General features: G+C 39.9%; 1 protein-coding gene across 6 annotated transcripts; it reads left to right on the top strand.

The window, feature by feature from the left end:
- Positions 1-904: 904 nt before the first annotated feature.
- LOC127000041 (ubiquitin thioesterase OTU1-like) lies at positions 905-18,879 on the top strand. Of its 6 annotated transcripts, none has more exons than XM_050863449.1 (7): positions 905-924; positions 6,373-6,519; positions 7,372-7,481; positions 9,630-9,855; positions 14,625-14,859; positions 17,038-17,125; positions 17,501-18,879. In XM_050863449.1, exons 2-7 carry the CDS (start codon positions 6,375-6,377, stop codon positions 17,717-17,719), a joined length of 1,023 nt encoding a protein of 340 aa, XP_050719406.1. In that variant the 5' UTR covers positions 905-924; positions 6,373-6,374; the 3' UTR covers positions 17,720-18,879. The 6 variants fall into 6 exon arrangements, with proteins under 6 accessions (XP_050719406.1, XP_050719401.1, XP_050719402.1 ...); XM_050863444.1 differs by lacking the exon at positions 905-924 and adding an exon at positions 1,075-1,326; XM_050863445.1 differs by lacking the exon at positions 905-924 and adding an exon at positions 1,333-1,578.
- The last annotated feature ends 3,826 nt before the right edge of the window (positions 18,880-22,705 follow it).

Here is a 22,705-nt window from a genome sequence, read left to right as displayed (position 1 = left end):
ATTATCGGGAATAAGGTTTTCTGTTATTGTGCCCAGCTATGGTTCGAACACATTGTAACCAAGTGAGAGATGATGCAACATGCTGTAAAAACACTCCAAAATGTGTTTTAAACTAATATATATATATATATATATATATATATATATATATATATATATATATATATATATATATATATATATATATATATATATATATATATATATATATTTCCAAATATTTTTATGCTGATTAATAAAAAAATATAAAAAATCTGATTTAAATAAATAAAAAAATCTGATTTAAATAAAAAAAATCTGATTTTTTTGATTAAAAAAAAAAAAAAAATCACCAACCCTGTATTGGTGACATTAAGCTAGAGTCAGTCCAGCGAAGGTGGACGCATAACATAGATGGCCTATATAGAGAGAACTTGTCCTATGCAGACAGGCTTTCTGCTCTTGATCTTTTTCTGTTCGCGGGAGGTTAATTATTGAGAGCTGATTTGATCGAGTGCTGGAAGATCATGCATATAGTGTTGCCCCCTTTGACTCGACTAGACTATTCCAGCTTGTTCCAGTCGTAGGTACAAGAGGTCATGTCTTTAAGCTTGCTCATACTCGTTGTTCCCTTGAGTGTCTGCGTCGTTTCTTCCCAGTTCGTGTTGTTGGCTCCTGGAATTCTCTTCCTTCTGCAGTTGTTGAGCTGATCGAGAGACCTCAATTGGTGCTTTCAAAGCTGCTCTAAAAGATTTTCTTGGCCACAAGCTTTACGACTATTATTCCTGACCATATGAAATGAATTCCCAATGCACTTCCCAGCCTATGTCTTATTGGATTATATGTTTGATGAGCTTGGATAGGCTGGCGCATTGGTTGGTGAGACCTTTCGGTTCTTTGCCTGACGGTTCACTCAAGCATGGATCATAGGGAAAGGTCATCCAGGTAAGAAATGGGGTATGGGATGGAGAGTAACACTGTTGATATGTGGCTCTGTTTTTTTTTCATTTATCATGATGGGCCGCCTGTGGTGCCGTGATCAAGGTCTGCCAGGCAGGGCTGGCGGCCACCGTCCGAACACCACTTGTTCCAAACGCTGGGCAGACATTTGACCCTCACGCACGTAAATGTTTAGTTCAACGTGCCTGCTCAACCTTGTGCCATTAACTGTAAAAATTTAAGTTATTCAATATTCTGAAGTGTATAGGAAGGTTCTCCTGGTATCTACAGGCCTCGGCTTGGCGTCTATTTATGCCGCGATCAGCTGGCCGTCAGCTGAGCCGCGTCCCGCCAGCCGCGGCCACCACCACGGGGCATCAGCGTCCATCACCCTGCTTCACTCTGGAGGTTGTGGCACTGAAATTCTTATCAGAACGGCTTTAGACTTGAATTTAGGCTACTTGGTTTCATTTGTGGTGCATGAAACGTGTGTGTGTGTGTGTGTGTGGCCACCGCGGCGTGCTGGCGTGACCCGCGGCCTGGGACATGTTCTATAACGCTGGCGCCGCTCACATCCCCACACCTGCCAAGGCCTCGCTGGTGATGCCCTGAGACGCGGGAAGGAGCCACCAAGCAGTGAGGGTCAGGTGTGGCGCCTCGGTAAGGAACCTGCATCGCCCACACCAGGCCAATGTACGGTTGAAGGAGAGTGACGAGGCTTTGCTTTGTTCTACCCTCGAGGGCGTTGCACTTAACAGAGACTGGCTGTGGTGTGCTTGACCTCACCAGTGTATTTCAGAGACGGAGAGTTTATTTATGCATAAGATATCATGCTCTTAACCATAGAAGTACTTGTTTTACTAGGAAAGCAGTTATGAGAGCAGTTGAGCAAATTTTGTGATAACCTACGGTACCATTTTAGCAGTGATAGGTTACTGTCCCCTAGGACCATTTTAGTAGTGATAGGTTACTGTCCCCTGGGTTGAGGCTTGAGGTCGGGTTCTGCATGTGCCCCTTCATGAGAGTTCGTTGTCCCCAATCAGGTGGTCCCCCACTGGTTGTGCCCTAATACCCATCATTGATCTGATATTAAAATATGCCCTGGTAATATTCTGTGTGGTGTCAGAATAGTGCGAGTGCTAGTGCTCCCCGAGGTGCCTCCCTGTTGATAGATACAACGGGTCCTGTTGGTATTTAAATAGAATCTGTCATGACTGCTGAATGATCTACTGCACTTTGGATAAAGATTCGTATTAGGTCCGTGCCAGTATCTCATAATCTACTTTATGAAACATCAGTATCTCTTCATATATCTTTTCTACAAACCTTCAACAGTCATGGAAACGCTTTGAAAATCCAATTCAATGACTTTTTTTTACTCTTGAAAATATGGGATAATGTTTACGAAAGCACGTCGCCTCCTCTGCTGGCAGCGGCGATGCTGCAGCCGCCGCAGCCGCAAAATAGCTCGCAGAGGGCTTAGGGTCGGGGAGTATATTTAAACTACTCCAACCGAACTTTACGACCTACTAATGGGGGGGCTGCACCCCCCTCGACCTCCCCTTCTAACCAGGGGGGGCGCAGCGAGGAGGTATTTCTTGCAACACCCGCTGCGGCGTCGCCGCGGCCGGCAGAGGAGGCGACGCGCTTTCGTAAACATTATCCCATATTTTGAAGAGTAAAAGAAAAGTCCTTGAATTGGATTTTCAAAGCGTTTCCATGACTGTTGAAGGTTTGTAAAAAAGATATATGAAGAGATACTGATGTTTCATAAAGTAGGTAATGAGATACTGGCATGGACCTAAAACGAATCTTAACCGCACTTTGTTTTGTCCTGACAGCTACAACATGCCTCCACAGCATTTTTGGGGATAAAGTCGTAATAGCGCCTCAGTAACTTTCCAGATAAAGAAACTACCTCCATCTTAAGAAAACATTATATATTACCAAGAAATGAAAAATCTACGTTTCTGCAAATGGATGCTCAGGTCTGCTAAACAATTCCCAAGACTTAAAGAGATGTGAAAAACTCACTTGAGTAACTCGGCTGGTAGAACCACAACCCTCCAGCAGTGCCAGACATGCCAGGATTAACTGCAGCCCAACACAACCACCACCCCAGTCAGACAAGTACCATGTCATCAGATTTAAAGAAAGTGACTGATTATGTAGTACGGATTTATGTGTATGCCATGTAGAGCAGGAGAAAGTTTAGATTTGAATGAGCCCAAGGAAGGTGTATCTTCAGCCTCATGGAATCGAATTTCAGTAACAAAGGCAAAGGTAGAGGCACAGGCTAAAGCTGCACATGGCCTCGGTGCTCATGTCCGTCACGACATGTGGGGGGTGATAACTCATTACCATGGGACACTTGCCCAGTGTGACATCCGGGTAACTACAGAAATCAGTAAAAATAATGGAAAAGCAATTCCGAATCAGGGATCTATAAAAAAATAAATGGCTGAGTACAGTCCACTTGCTGCACGAGAGCTAAGTGTTCATGTTTTAAGGCAGTTTCTTTGCCATGCATCACTGCTTCACCATTATAATGCACAATCTTCTACTTGCCATATTCATGAAGTGAAAGCTTACAGTACACCTAGAAATATTATAGTATATCCACGAGAAACTGGCGGATGCGGGGTCAGCCCCGCCCCGCACCTTGCCATACACACTCATCACCTCTCGCTTCCTCTCATATCTCAGCTATTTACTACCTTTAAATGAATTTATTTAAATAATTGGATAATCCAATAAGGTCTTATAGTGTTAACCCTTTCACACACCAAAAGTTTAATAAGTTTCTCTTTCCACTGCAACATCCATCTGGGGCTCCCTAGGGGGCCTTGCAGAATGACCTGACCATGCATCAAATTTTTTTTTTCATGTTACCAATTTCACCCACGAGTACGTATTCTTTTTTCCTGGCATTATTATTTATTGTTGGTTTTGGAAGAGATTATTTTGCCTTATGAAAGAAAAAAATATCAAGAAATGCAAATAAATAGTGAAGTTTACCGACTACAAAAAACATTGAGTAAAGATAAATATGAAATGCTTACGTTCACCACCTTGTAGCTCAAAACTTCCTGAGTTGACATTTTATGATTTATAGGCTATGCCAATAAAAGTGGATTTTTATGAGGATTCCAACGCTATCATTGGAATTTTCATACGACCAGTAGTTCTCTTCTTCTTGAGAAAATGGACGAAAACTATATTTTTCTATCTATTCTGTTCTCTCCAGTAGAAGAAACAGCTCAAGGCCAGCAAACAAAACACAACGGCCAAGTCAAGGTGGTCAAAATAGAAGTCAATTTTGTCTGGAATAGAGTTTTGATAATAACAAACATGACTATTAGTGCACCTATTTGCTGTCTGGAAGAACTTCGCCAGATGTAGTAATAATAATAATAAATAGTACCACTAAGTCTCTTTCCCTAACTGGGCTGGAGTTTTTTTCACTTTTTCCATCATCAGCATCACTTTCATGAGAATCGTCATCATGCTCTGTACAAATGGGTCTCAAAATTTCTTCACTTGATAATTTCTTAGCCATATTTTCTAATAGTAACAGTTATTGGTCCTTGCGAATATAAAACAAAATATTGTATCACTGCACGATCACTTTACATTGGAAGTAGGAATAAATTTCACCAATTTTGTCTGACAACTGTAATCTAGGCTTACCAGGCTCCGGACACAATTTAGAGGGGCGACAGTCCGGGCTAACAGGCTGCCTGCTGAGAGGCAACCAAGCCACGGGCAATTATCACCTCAAATCCAACAGCATGAGAGAGTTGAAGATTAGTTTATTTTATAGGTCTAGCTTGGATCTTTGACTCAAAAAACTTTGACGCAATTCTGAAAGATACTTTATTTTTGGCAAATTTTTAAAAGTTTTTTGACGTGATTCGAGTCAAAAGCTCAGATGTAGACGGTTCCGTTTTGACACGAATTGCATCATGGTGCATGAGAGAGTGAAGATTGTTTCGTTTTTAGGATAATAACAAAGATTTTGTATAAATACCATGACACTTGACAACATTGGAACACAATGTTGTCAAATGTCGTGGTATTTACACAAAATCTTTGTTATTATCCCGGGGGCTTCGTAGTACGGTGGTTAGCATATTCGGCTCACAACCGAGAGCCTGGGTTCGATTCCCGGGTGGAATGGAAAAATTTGGGCGGCTTTTCTGATACCCTATGCCCTTGTCCACCCAGCAGTGAGGGGTACCAGGTATTATTCGAGGGTTGTGTCTCGTCTCATGGGATCTGTTCCCTTCTATAATTCCTTCCCCTTCTGTTTCTCTCCGGCATATGACCACAGATGTTGCGCCGACTAAACAAAACTTTCCAACTTTTTTTTATTATCCTAAAAACGAAACAATCTTAACACTATATGACCTTATTGGATTATCCAATTATTTAATTAAATTAATTTAAAGGTAGTAAATAGCTGACATATGAGAGGAAGCGAGAGGTGTTGAGAGTGTGTGGCAAGGTGCGGGGCGGGGCTGACCCCGCATCTGCCACTACCCCACCCGCCAGTTTCTTGTGGAAATACTATACATAGGAACTATGGCTGAAAATATGTTAGATACAAAATTATGTGTTGCCCTGCCCTATCCTACACTGCATTGCAATGTGCGCCAGATCTAAACGGTGATTGTACTAAATCCTACGCTCTGCTACATGGTGCAGTATGCATATAGAGGAACGATTTTTTACTCCTCTGGTGCATAGGATGCAGAGTGGTTTTGAGACCCATTTTTCTGTTTAAAAAAGCACTTCCTATACACTGAAAATTATTATAAGCTTTTGCTGTCCTTATTCCATCACCAGCATTCCTGTGGAATATGGTTTTTACAGGACTTATTGCTTTGATTCAGCTATGGAAAGGAGACCAACATAAGATCTCTCTTCAATTGAAAATACTCTGAAATGGCCATATGTATACAATTTATTGGAGGACTAATATAGCTTTGTACTAACCAGCTGTGAGACCTTGGTTAGTGTCTCTCCCATCACATGTGGCCCAGATACACAAGTGTTGTGTACCCCATCATCATAATATTGTGAGTCATTGGAAATAATAATAAAAGACCAAGTCAAATGTTGCATATCCTATATAAATTATTGATGTTTGCTCAAAATCTTACATTTTTATTTTTGTAAATAATTTCACAAGCCTTTTGATTTTCATTCCCCAAAAGTCCAAATTTCTGGAGAAGTAACTCATCTACAACCTATGTAAGTTATTTGTGGGCTGTTTTCTAGGTCAAGGGCACATATCAGGGGCAGCCTCACTCTTCTTGCTTCCAGCCTCCTTTAGGATCACTCTCAAGCTATGACGACCATACATATCGTCTTTTCCATTATCCTCTCCTTAGTCACATCTACAGCAGCACACGAAGATGATGATACTATGCTTTTATTTCTTTTTTTCAGCAATGTTTCGCCTAAGGGTCAAGACCAGAGATGGGAAGCAATACCCTCTGACAGATTGCCTTTGTGCTGACAGTACTTTGAAGGACTTACTCCTAGCTGTTCAGGTCATTACATTAATACTTCCGAGGAGACAAAAGATTCTGATAGGTAAGGTATAGTTTTTGTCTCTTAGTGGCTCAAGCCTTACAGGAATTTCCCTGTAGAGAAGTGGTCACATAAGAATATCCTCCAGCTCTCCCTGTTCATACAGTAATTTTTTTCAACGTTAACTCTTCCACCACTTCTTATGTAATATTACTAAACTTTCACTTGAATGCTCATTTTAAAGAAGCTAATAAAGTGCCTGGTGTAATTAGTTGAGTTGCAAATGAAGGGTATTGTGGTGTAACACTGGCCACATTTCCACTCTGGCTTCTTGCTCCTGGCTCACCCATCGAACAATATTGGTTCCAGCAAAAAAATGGCCCGATAGTAACAGTCATCGTGCCATTGGTCATTTTAACATAGCTGCTTCACCATATTTTCATGAGGTCCAATCTAAGTTTAAAAACAACGCACGTCAGGTGTGCAAAGCTACTTACTGGATCATTTCAATTTGCCTCGGGGGGGGTCGTAAAAATTCCTTCAACATAATCGGGATCTGTTGTCCTTTTGTTTTGGGCTTGGGTTAATTAATAAGGATAAGTGAGGCTTTACTGCATTAATAATAATAATAATAATAAGTTTTTGTGTTTGCTGGACTACAGCTTACCACATCTCTTGTGTGAGCCCTGACTATGCCTGATGTCTTTAGCACTCGGCCTCCTGCTGGTAGTAGGGACACATTAGACTCAGTGTGATTTTTGTAAACTTATTCAGAAAAAAAATGTCTTACAGGGTGGTAAATGCAGTAAACATTTAAATTATCAATTTCTCTAGCAATTAAATGAATTAAGATTTTGAGGTGTGTATTTTTAGCTTATAATCTTCATAAGGGCTCTACCATTTTGTATTTTTCAGGATATCCTCCTAAAGTTATTAAAGGTAATCCTGAAAGTACCCTGAGTAGCCTTGGGATCCAGAATGGTGAACTTCTTATAGTGGAGGAAGCAGACCCCTCAACCAGCATGGCAAGTACACACTGTTTTGATCATATTATCTGGTCACTTATTAGGTGAAACTAATTGGTCGTTACTAAAGTAAAATCTTTAAGAAATTAAGAAAAGAAAATGCTTTGTTTGAGTCTTAGAGAAAAACATATCTTGGTATAATTGTTAAATTTTAGATATGTTGTTGGAAAGTATGTAAAATATATATGAATTGTGAATTCTGGCCTTAACCAGTGTACTTGATAGTTTTTTTTTTTTTAAGCATTTCTATACCTAGATTATATATAGATATATGTATTACTTGTAAGTTGATTTTTTTCTCTCAGATGATGGTGTAACTACCATAAACAGCTTCTTTCAGAAGAGATGATGGATTGTTCTTTATTTCATATAAGTTGTGGAGATACATACCAAAGAGATGAACACATTGTAACAAAGGTAAACGAATCAACATTTCTTGTCCAAAGAAGCCAGTTATTCATGTTTTATTAATTTTTTTGTCTTGGAGCATTGAGCTGAGTTGGGTGAGCGATATGGGGAAGTGTTTGATAAAGAGTGGTCAGTAAGCGACAAACAAACAAATTGGAAAATTTAAGTAGAAGCTTGTGAGTGGAGCATGTTAGGTAAACTTTTTAATTTTTATAAAAAAAACTGAAATAAATATGGAAAAACAGTTTTCTATAAGGGTACTAAGCAAGTAAGAAGAGAGGAAGCAAGGCACTGCTCCCATCAGGAATCCCTGACTCAACAGTGTTCCTGTTAAGCAGCATATTAGTCATGTCTGGAAAAGTAACACTTGTCTCATAGGAAGAACATCACTTTATGAAGTATCTTTTGATGCATCAAAATAAGGCATATGCTTGATATTGCTGTGTATATGAATATGCATCCATGCATGGAGGAAGCATGGATCCCTGTGATATGATCATGACACTAGCTCCTCCTCTTAAAATTACTGCATATTTTGTATCTGCCAGGAGCTGAAAGAGTCGGGGCTAGAACAGTAGAGTTCATATACCCTGGAATATCTAAAAGAGTTCATGTAATAAAATAGGCAGGAAGAAAGTGATGTGTAGGAGGTGTTGGAGGGTCTTTGTGGGAGGCAGATTTAAAGATGCTGTGCTGAAGAGGAGTCCATTATATCATGGAATTGAAGTGCATCAACAAGAACTCAAAAATGGCAAGCTGTAGTGGAAGTTTGTAGGGCAGAATATATCAACTAAAGTTACATCACATTTGACTTAATGAACAGCACCTCAGGGCATAAATAGCACCTCAGGGCATAAATCAACAAAGAATGACTTCACTTAGTTGTTTAGAAAGTCTCATTAGTTAGGAAGCATATATGAATTTTTTGAGTCAAGACCTATAGTAACTGTTTTGTTTTTGTTGGGTTAAGTTTTGGTTATCTTCAAACACATGATAGCCAGTACCTTATGGTATAATTCAACAAAGAATGATCACTTAGTTGTATAGAAAGTCTCATTAGTAAGGAAGCATACATGAATTTTCTGAGTCAAGACCTATAGTAACTTGTTTTTGTTAGGTTAACTTTTGGGTATCTTGAAACACATGATAGCCAGTACCTTATAGTATAAATCAACAAAATGACCTCACTTTGTTGTATAGAAAGTCTCATTAGTAAGGAAGCATATTTGAATTTTCTGAGTCTAGACTAGACCTATTGTGCTTGTTTTGGTTTTGTTAGGTTATGTTAGGTTAAGTTTAGGGTATCTTCAAACACATGATAGCCAGCACCTTATGGTATAAATCATGTTGTGGGTGCCAATACCATAGATACAGTCAAGAAGAGGTTAGATAAGTTCATTGATTGTGAGGTTAGGTGGGGTTAGGCTTACAGCAGCTGCCTTGTATATGCCAACCAACCTCTTGCATCCTCCTTATGTTCTTATGTTCTTAACATTGCATGATCTTAGGCCTTTGACGGGCTATTAGGAATCATGTATCATATGTTGTTATGGTTTCAGTGTTAGGGACACTGTGTACTTTAATAATTCACAGATGTGTTGTGAGGGGCTTTCACCATTTGATCTTTTCCCTTTTAATTATTTATTTTTTCTCTTTCTCAACCTCCACCCCTGCTTGTGTGGTTAGTAGGGTTTGTAATGATAATTATGGTATATAATATATGATGGCCTTTCTTTCCAGACTTGTATAGGGCAAGAGTCGCTACCACCGGAGTCCCATCCAAAGAATACAAACATATCAAACTTGACTGTCAGCCGTGATGTGGCGCTTCCATTGAAGGCTCAGCCAGAAAATGCTAATCATGAAGCAGGGCTTCCATTCAAGTGTCCAGCCGGCACACTGCTAAAAAAAGTTGTGCCCTCAGACAACTCCTGTCTTTTTGCTAGTGTATATTATCTCATTAATGGTAAGTAATGTGTAGCCCTTGGGTAATTATGAACTTTACAATGGCCAAATGTGCAGAGAAATATGCTGATAAAAATGAAGTAAATATTCTTTGTTCAGTAAATGAATTTATAAAGTATATACAATCATCCCTCAAATAGTACAGTTTCGGTTTTATATGGATTGTCATGGAAGAACTTTTTTAGGATTTTTAAATTTCCCGCTCGTTGCACCAAGTAGCCATGGCGTGAGTGGCAACACTGTTCTACCAAAACACCTGCTGAAAGCACCCCAAAGCATTTGAGAAAGGTGATCATCTTGCAGAAGAATTCAGATTTCGGGGAAGTTACACTTTGGGATGAGTTATGTTGTGGTAGGGAGAACATACCACCTGAATGAGAGCAGTTTTCGCTGTATCTATCATAGTGTAAAAGAAATTCTTGCCGCAGTAACTGCCAGTGCTCCAAGAGTGCTACAAGAGTGGAGATAAAGGCCGTTCTTTTACTAAGCCTCGTCGTTGCTATGGTGACGGCGTCTCACTCGCAGCAAAATGGCGTATGCTTATCTTCCTGCCAGTGTGTTTGAGAGAGCGAGTCAGGACGTCTCGGGCGCCCAGACCTCCCCTGGCGATGTTTAACATGCATCACTAGCTGTCCTGGCTGACAAACTCCTTACAACAGAATATGAAAAGGAAGCTCCAGTGGTTATGGTGGTACAGAGAGGTGAAATGCAATGGAAACACTTATATGTGTTTATTTTGGCTGCCATGTTTGTTGATTGACCCACCACCTCTCAAAGCCGGGAGCCAGTGGACGTTCCGAGTTGGCAACCTGTGCTGCGATGTTACGCGTTTGAGAGAACCTGGGACGTCCTGGGCGCCCAGACCACCTGAAACCCTCTATCAAACGCTTTTGTGCACCTCTCAGTTAAGCTTCGTCATTGCTTTGGTAACGGCGTCTCACTGGCAGCAGAATGGCGTCCACTGCTCTCTCTCTAGCTGTTCTGGCAGAAAAATGGCGTTCGCTGATCTTCCTGACGATGTTTAAACATGCATCACTACCTGTTCTGGCTGACGAGCTCCTTGCAACAGAGGATGAAAAGGAAGCACAGGGAGGTGAAATGCAATGAAAGCACTTATATGTGTTTGTTTGGGACGCAATATTTGCTGATGACGTCATCACAGCACGAAGGTGCTCCACCTCCCCAAACCGGGAGCCAGCGGACGTCCCGAGTTGGCAACCCGTGTTGCGGCGTCATGCGTTTGAGAGAACCCAGGACATCCCGGGCGCCCTGAGTCGCTCCCTCAAATGCATGGACGTGCCGAGTTGGCAACTCGTGCTGCTGTGTCACGCATTTGAGAGCACTCGGGACGTTCCATGAGTCCCGATTCCCTCTCTCAAACGCAGCCCTGGGAGTGTTTTTATGGGGAACATTAATTTTATATGGATTTTCGAATAGTACGGGGGTCCTGGGTCCCTAACCCCCGTACTATTTGAGGGACGACTGTAGTTTAAATATGCTGACTTTAATAATTTAGCTTGATTTTCACAAAAAAAAATTACCTTCCCAGAGTATGTATTTTTTTTTTTTTTTTCAGGTACAGTCACCTCTCGATTAACACAAGGGTTACGTTCCTGGAGATGTCACGTTATTTAAACAATTTCCCCATAGGAAACAATGGTAATAGGGTGGTTACATTCCTGGACATTGGGAAAGTCTGCCTATTTTGGGGATTTTGTTACTCTAACCTTAAAAAAAAACTTTATTAATACATTAGTGGGTCACGGAAACAGCAAGGGCGCACGTTCTCATTTTGTTTAAATTTGTTCTTCACCTGCGTTGGCCACTGTCCCTCCTCGCCCCGCGCCCCCGCCACCAGCCACTCCCCTCACCTCTGCCACCCTGCCTCACCTGCCTCCCCTCTCTTCCCCCAACCACCCATGCTATTGGTGACAAAGACAACTCCCCCAAGTTAAAGTGTTCTAAAGAAAGAATTGCTACACCACACATGCAAGTCACTGACACAACAAAAACACGTCCCCACACTCACCAGGAGGTGGAAGGACGGGGTGGGGAGGGAGGATGGAGAGCAGGGTGGGGGTTCGGTGGACGGCGGCGGCGACCAGTGATGCATCAACAGGCTGGTGATGGTGAGTGTGGGGACGTGTTTTTGTTGTGTCAGTGACTTGCAAGTGTGGTGTAGCAATTCTTTCTTTAGAAAACTTTAACTTGGGGGAGTTGTCTTTGTCACCAATAGCATGGGTGGTCAGGGGAAGAGGAGGGAGGCGGGGTGGCAGAGGTGAGGGGAGCGGCTGTGGCGGGGGCGCGAGGTGGGGAGGGGCAGTGGCTGGCGGGGGTAAGGAGCAAATTTGAGTAGAGTAGGAGCGTGTGTTTTTGTTGTTTGCGTGACCTACTAATGTATTAATAATGTTTCAGCGATGACGACGTCACGCTCGATGGCATCATCGATGAAACTCGTGTTAAATCGAACATATCACGTTAGTTAAACGTATCTCCTTAAATGTCAACTCGTGTTAAATCAACGCATTATTTAAACTCTGTGTTAATCGAGAGGTGACTGTACTGTCAACTGGAGTGAATTCGGACGATTTTTTCGTTTTTTTGTGAATTCTAATTTAGATTTTAGGTCAACTTGTGATGTTTAGTATTGTATGTGAGGCTGGTCCACTGGGGTATCGACTCAGTACTGTGATATTTAAAATCTTTCATATAAATTTTTCATAAATATAATAAAGGGTATCTGAATCTAACCCGATTTGGGGTCATTTTGGACGCCTGCATTGAAGTCAGACAGTCATTGAAAATGTGTTTGGAGAACTACCCTGGAATCTCAGTATATTCTTGGACATATATGAGGTCAATTCGGACAGTTTTAGGTTTTTAAAAAAATGTTTTTATGCGTACGAGCAGGCAGCCACACAGACAGGAAGGCGAGGGCTGCAGATGGGCCAAGCTGCGTGGCGGCCACGTGATCAGACCAGACCCAGATGAGGCATCGAGTATTTCTAGCTGCTAGTAGTTTTCACTCAATTAAACGCCAAGGCAATGCAACCCTACTGTTGGCTGAAATGACTGTGTTCCCTGCAAGGCCGTTATATTACCTGTTTACTTCACATATTCCGAACATATTGTATTTCTATTATTTTATTTATTTATTTATTTTACTCCACATGCCACCGAATAATAATGTGGTGTCACTGGAATGTCACCTTCGTAGACTTCCTTCGCACCATTGTCCACATACCTCGCCCTTCCCTCCCTCCCTGCCCCCCTTTACCTCACCTGTGGATGCACCTCAATAGCTCCACATGCTCTCCCCCTTCACCCCCATCCCCAAGGTCCTGGCAGCACCCTAGGGTATGTCTCCTCGTCAAAGTGTCGCGTCGGACTGCCTTGATCACACCCACTCATCCCACTCGAGGGCCGACCACCTACCAACCCCTTTCATATTCAGCCTTCATTCCCTTACCCCTAAACTACTACTATGACACCCCTCCTTCCCTACACTCATTACCCCTCTCACTCCCTCCTCTATTATGACTTCTCCTTCTCCTTCAATCCAAACCCTCTCTCCAAGCCCCCTTACCCCCTCTCCAACTTTCCTTTCATTTCTCCTCCCCCTCTCCTCACATCCGTCTTCAGACACAGAAAAGACTAAGACGAGGACGACGAATTTGCCCCAGTTTTTCCTCCATTATTCCCCCCTGTCCGAAACGATCCCATTTTGAATTAGAATTTAAAAAATTTCATTAAATATCTAATTATGTAAAAACGATTGAAGTAATTTCCAATAACTTACTTTGTACTTTCTCACTACTCGTGGGAGTACAGCTGGGCACCAAAGACATTCCTGCATCTGTTCAACAGTGTCTCTGCCAAAGAAAGTTTTTACATGTTGCAAAATTTTTCTCTTTTTTCATCTTTGTTTTTAAGCTGTGTTCAGAACATATCATATAATAAAAGTCTATACCCTGAAAGAATGAGATATTAATAATGATCAAACAAACAGATCACTGATATGATTATTTGTTCATGATATATTAACCAGGATAACTTTTTTTTTATGAAACGTCCGAATTCGCCCCGATGGTACAGGTAACTCTCGATTTATGCGAGTATTGTGTCCTTGAAGAGGTCGCGTAAATCAAAAACAATGTAAATCAAACAAGAGGTAGGTTTGTACCTTTATTGCCTACTGTATCACTCTGACTCCTCTCCCTCTCGTGGTTCCTCCTCAGGCTGCCCTTCCTCTCGTTGTAGCACAGCAGCGAGGGTGTTGTTGTTGTTGTGTAGCGTGGCAATGTAGGTACTGTATTGTTGTTCAACTGGTGCGCGGGAAGAACTGAGCTCAGCTGTGTGGCCGCGGCGCCATGTGAGTCCAGTTACGTGAGACATCTGGTGGCCATTCCATAAAATATCGCGTCTAAGTGAAAAAACGTGTAAATTAAACATTTATTTGGATTTTGGACCCTGTGTTATTTCAAAAACGCGTGAACCAAACTCGTGTAAATCGAGTTACCTGTACTGAAAATGAGTTTTAGAACATTTTTAGTGTGATTTATGACTTAAGTTGTCTTTGGGTGGGGCTTAAAACCCCTGAGTGTCAGAGAATGACAGTAAGTATTCTTGAAGTAGTTATAATGTAGAGTCCCAATTCTTTTTCATTTGAACCATTTCTACCCACATATGTCTCGCCATTCATATTTCCACCATCATTCAGATATTTTTTAATCTAGTGTGTAATGACTAGTAAAAACAATTTTTTTGCAGGAGGTGAATCTATAGATGCAAAGCGACTACAAGAGATGCGAGAACTAGTAGCCAACGTAATCAAGAGCAAGCCAGACCTGTACAATGAGGCCGTGTTAGAGCGATCTAACAGCAGTTACTGTGAATGGATTCTAAAAGATACATCCTGGGGTGGAGGCATTGAGCTGTCCATCTTCAGCCAGTACTATGAAATAGAAATTGTGGCCTTAGACTTAAAAACTGGCATACTAAATAGGTAAGGATTGAATTGAAAGTTATTGTAGTTTGTGGCCATTTATGTAATCTAAAAAGGTGAAATAGCTAGTCTCTTTCCTCGGTGTTATTTTGCAGCCTTGTTTTTGCTACTTTTTTTTTTCCCTCTCTCCTTTTACGTTTCGGCCTGTGGCACCAGTAGGCTTTCTTGGTGGTGCCTGATAGTCAGCCCCAGCCCATTGTGGCACAGGCAATTGTTAACATAAGAACATAAGATCGTAAGGAGTCTGCAAGAGGCAGGTTGGCCTATACAAGGCAGCTCCTGTAAGCCTAGCCCTACCTAACCTCACTATCCATGAACTTTTCCAACCTCTTCTTGAATGTATCTATAGTATTGGCACCCACAACATGATTTATACCATAAGATGTTGGCTATCATGTGTTTGAAGATACCCTAAACCTAACCCGGTAGCTGCGACAAGCCTACGTTGCGGCTGAACTGCCTTCATCTAATGAGCATGATCATATCATAAATATGCAACTCTACCGGAAAAAAATATTATTAGAGGCTGCATAAAACTGAGATGATTATGATGATATACGTTTTAGCTCCTTTTGGTCTGGTAAGTTTAAGTTAAGGGCCGGTAATTCACATAGAAAGGACTCTGGTCTACTCATATTCCACAGCTAGAGGGTTAACTTAACCTTACCTAACCATAACAAAACAGTTACTATAGGTCCTGACTCAGAAAATTCATATATGCTTCCTTACTAATGAGACTTTCTATACAACTAAGTGATCATTCTTTGATGAATTATACCATAAGGTGCTGGCTATCATGTGTTTGAAGATAACCTAAACTTAACCTAACAAAAACAAAACAGTTACTATAGGTCTTGACTCAGAAAATTCATATATGTTTCCTTACTAATGAGACTTTCTAAACAACTAAGTGAGGTCATTCTTTGTTGATTTATGCCCTGAGGTGCTGTTCATTAAGTCAAATGTGATGTAACTTTAGTTGATATATTCTGCCCTACAAACTTCCACTACAGCTTGCCATTTTTGAGTTCTTGTTGATGCACTTCAATTCCATGATAAAATGGACTCCACTTCAGCACAGCATCTTTAAATCTGCCTCCCACAAAGACCCTCCAACACCTCCTACACATCACTTTCTTCCTGCCTATTTTATTACATGAACTCTTTTAGATATTCTAGAGTATATGAGCTCTATTGTTCTAGCCCGTGACTCAGCTCCTGGCAGATACAAACTATGCAGTAATTCCAAGAAGTGGAGCTAGTGTCATGATCAGATCATGGTGATCCATGTGTTTATAGTGGTGCTGTCTTGCTTGGCTCATGCTGCCCCCTGGAGCTCATCTTTGAGCCTCTCTTCAGAGAGAAAATCTAGAGTCCGGGTTGATAGGTGGTCTTCAGGACATGTGGGTAGTTTTAGGCCACTCAGCGGTGACTAAAAAGTCTCAACTGTGGCAGTAGGCAGGACTCAAACCCGCGTCCTCCTGGACGTGGTGCTAGCACCACTCAGCCACCGCCTCCTTTCCATTGTTTTGATATTGCAGACTTGCAAGCCACATAATAAAGGATCTAATGTGTCAATGAATGCAGATTTGAGTTTGCTATATATAATAAATTCCCTATCATACAGATCAATGAAGGTTAAAGTAAAATACAAATAGAATGAAGTTTTTGCAGTCATCAGAATTAATCAAGTATGGATAATACATGGAAAAAATAAGGTACACTAAGAGGGGAGAAGGCTTTATTAGTAAAGGGTATTGAAATTTGGCATATGATTAGTTTTAAGTGTTATATACAGTATGTCTGTATCTACATACATGTCTCCATGGCACAGTGGTTAGCGTGCCTAAATACGAATCTGTGGGCCTGGGCCTGCCTGGGCTGTCAGCACACAACCCACCCAGCTGTTCATCCTTCCTCTCTGGATGGTTGAAAAATGGGTACCTGGAGAAACCTGGGAAGGTAAACTGGTAACTTGTATGTCACCCAGGCCCTGTGTCCTGGGTGAAAGAGTTCTCACCCACCACAGGCTCAAGGGTCAATGAAAGGGAGATGAGCACCATGGCCATACACAGCTAATGTCATGCTCCAAATTTTACCTTACCTATATCTGTCTTCCTATATCTATCTCTCTACATCTATGTTTATATAGATATTTATGTAAGATTTTTTATGCAGATTTGGTGAGGATAAGAAATATGACCACAGAATGATTGTCTTGTATGATGGTGTACACTATGATCCTGTTTATATGGAGACTTTTGAGGTAAGAGTTTGTAGTCACCATTGCAGTATGCTCTGTCAATAATGACCAACAATTACATTTACACCAGGCAGGGTAATTTGGAATATATACCTATTTTCAGTAATAATGTATGAATTCTTTAGAATAACAGATAATTTCATGAGGAGGATACAAGTTCAGGGATGATATTGTTTGTTTGCCACCATTTTGATGATGAAGTGGTTCGATGTGTTTGCTCTCTCACAGGCGGAGCATTATATCTTTCCAACAGTTGATGACTGCTATTCAAAGTAGAAGAGATGGCAATAAAGCCAAAGCTTTGTGGGTAGTTGATTGCAAACCTTTAGAAGTAAGGTCATTGAACCAAACTGTAAATTCATATGATCTCATTTTCAGGGGAACAACATTTACATCTTCCCCACAACCGATGATTCTGTGTTGCACCAAGCAAAGGAGGTGGCGATGGAGGCAAAAAACAGTGGCCAGTACACGGACACAAACACCTTCCGGCTGGAGTGCAAGGAGTGTGGAACCATTATCACAGGTGAGGACGAGGCGCTGGCACATGCTAAAAAAACAGGCCACAGCAAGTTTGAGGAGATTCACCGTAATTGATGTTAATGTAGTATTAGTCTATTTATGTGTATGTAGCTTGTTATATTTATAAAGCATTTTTTGTGCTGTCTTGATTTTGCATAATAGTTTTAAGTGTCTTTTCACTTTGTGGTTTCAAAGAGAGCCACCTCTCTGCACACTCAGTTTTAGTCTTTAAAAATCACCAGGTATGGTTGAGTTCTTTCCCCAGGAAGACAACTGCTTGAAGGAAAGAGTGTAGCCATACAAATATATGTATATAAACAGTTTCTTATAGTAAATTAAATCTTTCAGACAAATGTACACGTAATGGTTTGTCAGAAAAAGCTTTTACAGTTTTCCAAGCTGACTTTCATATAATGAAGTAAAACATATGGTGATAGGGTGATATGAAAATACCAGTGGCCTTGAATTTTGGTGGTACAACACCAGCAAACTAAGTATAGAATATGAAAGATTGAAAATTGGTGCTCATCACAGCTCAGCTTGAAGCCTAACCTGTTGAGCATAGGATTCTGAACTTCTCATTTTGAACAAAACTGTTGAGTGACCAAGCCAGAATATAATGTGTTCCTATAGCTTAATGATAAATGTTTTAAGTTAATGATTTTGCACTTTCCAAGTTGCATTAACCCATTCAATGTTGACTTTGGATAAAGGAAAGGGTCATGTCAGGTTGCATTTTTTTCAAATTGTTTACATTTTCCTTAAAAGGTCCAAAAAACAGAGGTTTATTGGGGTAAATTTTTATTTCATGTGACTACTTAAAGTGTGGTTCCTTGTGATCCTATCTGCATATTTTTCACTGTCTCAGGGCTCATGATGTCACACCAAGAATTTGGAAATTTATTTGTGTAATTTTGTATGCCTTTATTATGGTTATTACATTTCTTCTTGTATAAAGGTAATAAATACACATCTCTTCACATAATAAGCACATATATACTTTTAAGAAAAATGTAAAATGGAATGCTTGCATATTCAGTCGGCAACACTGAACGGCAGAAAGCTGAGTTTTCACAAGCTGCAAAGCTGAAATAAATACTATGCAGTCTCCAATCAGCAGTTCTCCTCTCTGACTATTTCAAAGTCTAATTTCTACATTCTTATGCTTTACTGATTATATTTTCAAGTAGTAAAACCACATATGTACATATGGGAATAAATTACCCACAAAATAAGCTTGATATCTTACAAAAGAATTACACCAAATGAATTTAATCCATAACTATGTATATATATATATATATATATATATATATATATATATATATATATATATATATATATATATATATATATATATATATATATATATATATATATATATCTATATATATATATATATATATATATATATATATAAAACATTGCTTTCATGAGACCCTTAAAGCTTCCCTACTACTCCTATAGTAATAAATTGTAGATAAAAACATAAATGACTGCAGTGCACTTGTTTAAAAATGAAAATGTACATGTACCTAACATTTCACAATAGGTGCGCAATTGTACGTACCAAGCACTGCATGGGTTAATGCTTCATGAAACCAAATTTCAGATTTTCAATATTGTAATAGAGACAGTGAGTGTGACAAGGAGACAAGTGCCACCAACGAATTTTAATTTTAGTACTACTGTCGTACTCTAAAACCTTTCCTCTTACTCTGAGGAACAAAATTGTCCCAGTATTGCAGTGTTCATAAAGCTGACAGCTATATTTGCACCTGTAAGTGAAGTCACTGCTGCAGGGCGTCATATCCTTTGAGTCACTAGCCGAGTAAGAAATGGACAAGCACCTGCTTCCTTCTGTCCCTGCCTCCCTCATACCTTTGCTTTGTGGGGAGAAAGGGACAAGAGCTTGCCTCCCTTTTTAGCGGTGTCTCCTTCATACCCTCCAATAGCAGCCCATGATCTTGCAAGTGTTACGGAAATGCTGTAATAGATACACAGTGGGCACAAGAGGAATCTACCTGCCTGTTGTAATTAACAAACTACGAGTTAAAGTTCAAATAAAAATATACTTACACAAACATTTCGTTATGTTGTTATGGAACTCCATAGTTTGTCATATCTGTCTTCAAGCACATTTTTTATATTCTATAAGGCATGAATTTGCTAGTTTTACAAAATACTTATAGTCCATGTCATTCCACACATGCACTATGGCATCTTTCATTTCTTGAAGGTCCACTGTATGAGCTATTGCAGCTTTTTCCTTCATAACCTTCCACCAATTCTCTGTGGAATTTTGAGTCCAGTGAATTCCCTGGCCACTCTAACAGTGACATTATTGTCTAACAACCATTTTGACATTGGTTTATTTTTTTTGTGCACCATTATGCATGGAACTATAACACTGGTGAACTTTATAAAATCCTAGCAGTTGATGCTCTAGAACATATAAGTACTTTGTGTCGCCATATTTTCAAGGGACTGAATCACCTAAGAGGGAGGTCCATGTTGCAACGTGGAGCCATGAGAACTGTGAAGGAATTAGTGAAACCCTTGGCAAATCCATTGGCCAACAGTGTATGCTTAATAAACTCAAGTTCATTGGGGAGAGAAAAATAGGCCAAGCATATATGGAAAGCATGAGTTACAAGGGTGAGATTCAAGTTCCTTTTGAAGCTAATGGGGATAAACGTAGAGAACTTTGTTGTTAACCCTGTGAATTTTGGTTTTCTGTAAATATATTTATACAGGTAGTCCTTGAGTTACGATGGTGATTGGGACTGACAGGCCGGCTGTAGGTTTTAGGACTTCGTTGGTTAAAAGTTATAACAAGTTGAAATTTTTGTAAACTTAAATGTATATTCCTTGACTCAAGACTTTTAGCACTTGGCTCCTTGTCACAATCAGTGGCTCAATTGTTCTTAAGGACATACAAAATATAGACCTTTCTCTCCACTTTAATGCTGCAAGTTGTATATCTTATCTGTGAATATGATTATTTCTCCACTGTGTTGGCATTACACTACCCTGACATGATCATCAGGACACTTGAGTACACATTTTTGATGCTGATAATTCTGTGACCTTATTAATGCCACACATTTGCTTGAAAATTTTAATCAGTTTCATTTAGTTTCCATGGCCAGTAGTCTAAGACCACAGCCTCCTGCTCAAGATCTTTTGAAGTGCCTCTGGACTTGCAAGTTTATGTTTTGCTTGAAGATCATTCATGCTCCCTGGACATTGAACATTGGTGGTGACTGTCTATGATTTTCATATTATCATGATTGAAATGAAATTGAAATGAAGCATTCACTGTTATTTGCGTTGCAAGTCACAAAGATGTTTTTCATCTGTATACCTCTATCATATATTTGGAGTAATAGTTTCATGTGGCTTGTATCCTTTTTTATTGCTTAAGATTGCTTTTGACAACTTTCATATATAATATTTTGGCCACTCTTGCTCTTTTGGTGATTACTGGGATGTAACACTTCAATCAGCATGTTCATTTTGGCCTCCATCACCTTGATAAGCAGAGATGGACCTGCCAGACCTCTTGTGTCCCTGATGTTCAGGGCTTGCAGACATTGATTGTACTCTTTCATGTCTTCATAGACCTTAAAGTCACTCTTGGACTGTGAATGGGAGGGCTAGAGAGCTGTATCTGTCAACAGTGAAGTGATGTTGGTGTGTTTTTCATAGACTGCCTCGTTGTAGGTCCACAGAGGGTACCATCACAAACATGCTGACTCTTGTCTACCATTTATATAAGTTTGCCATATTTCATCAAGCCATGTTTGGCCATGATGTAGACATATCAAGGTTGGAAATGACAGCTAACTTGACCAAGTTCAACAAATTTTAAACAGAAACAGTCAAGTTATACACATGAATAAAAGGAGACTACAAGAGGCCAGACAGTGTGTTTTGGCGGTAAGGTCACTTTTGCAGTTGTTCTTTCTTTTCTTATGTAATTTGTGAACTGTTGTCATGTAGAGTCACATATCAGTAAGAGAATTATTTATTAGTTCATTATTCTCAGGATAAGACTAGCACAATGTTTGAGACATTGAAGCATTACCTCAGTTTTCTTTATTATATTGAAGGCTTTTTGCAAATGGCTCTCTGGCAGAGTTATTTAATATATTTATAATTATTTTATGATATTTAAGATAAAGAATATTTATTAATATGCTATTTGCTCATTGTATCCACAGTACAATCACATTTTTAGTCAACACTAAAGTTGGTGAATATGTTCAAGATGCTCAAGTCTGTGCAAAATTGTAATTTACATAAGAAGTGGTCAACAGTTTTATTGTTATAAATGTCCAGCAGCAGCCTCTTTGATTTTGTTGAACATTTAGTACAGGGATGTGAGGGCCATCATTTGTTTTGGATGCTGCCTTTCAGTTGTTCCCTCAATCCCACTTTTCATCTTCTTTAACAAAATGCTTAAAGTTTATATCACTTTAGTGTTCATACCGGTCTGAGGCAATTACATGGCAGTGTTTCCATTGCTCTTCTGCAAGCACATAATTATGGTGCAGAGTACTTAGCAGAAACATTTTATTCTGTGCAAATCTTGACTTACAGCAGCATTACCCCATAGAGATTTGACAAGCAACAACTATCTTGTACACAGTGAATCAAATCAACAGTAGTTTCAATTGAAGTAACAAGCCTCTTGCTGTTGAAAGTCACTTGAGATGAAGGTTCCCTCCCTCAGTAAATCCCTACATTCTTCTGGAAGTGTGTGAACATTTCATTTTGTCCCCTCCATATACTGTTTTCAATACACCATAGCTCACATCTCCTCCTAACCTCCTCAAATGAATCAAAAGCTTTACCATTAGCTCTATCGGTTTTGTGATATATTTCCAACCTCATGAAAATCATCATTCTTCACCCATCAATGGCAAGGTTAGCCACTGAAAAATGATATTTTATATTCATAACCACTTGTTGCTACTGCTATGATGTTGAGCAGGAATTGGATCAACCAATCAACTATTAATCAAGAACTGCACCAGCCACGTGCATCCATTTTTA

This window comes from Eriocheir sinensis, chromosome 17 (genome assembly GCF_024679095.1).
Source record: "Eriocheir sinensis breed Jianghai 21 chromosome 17, ASM2467909v1, whole genome shotgun sequence".
In the NCBI taxonomy this organism is placed as follows: Eukaryota; Metazoa; Arthropoda; class Malacostraca; order Decapoda; family Varunidae; genus Eriocheir; species Eriocheir sinensis.
This window is presented reverse-complemented; position numbering and strand designations above follow the sequence as displayed.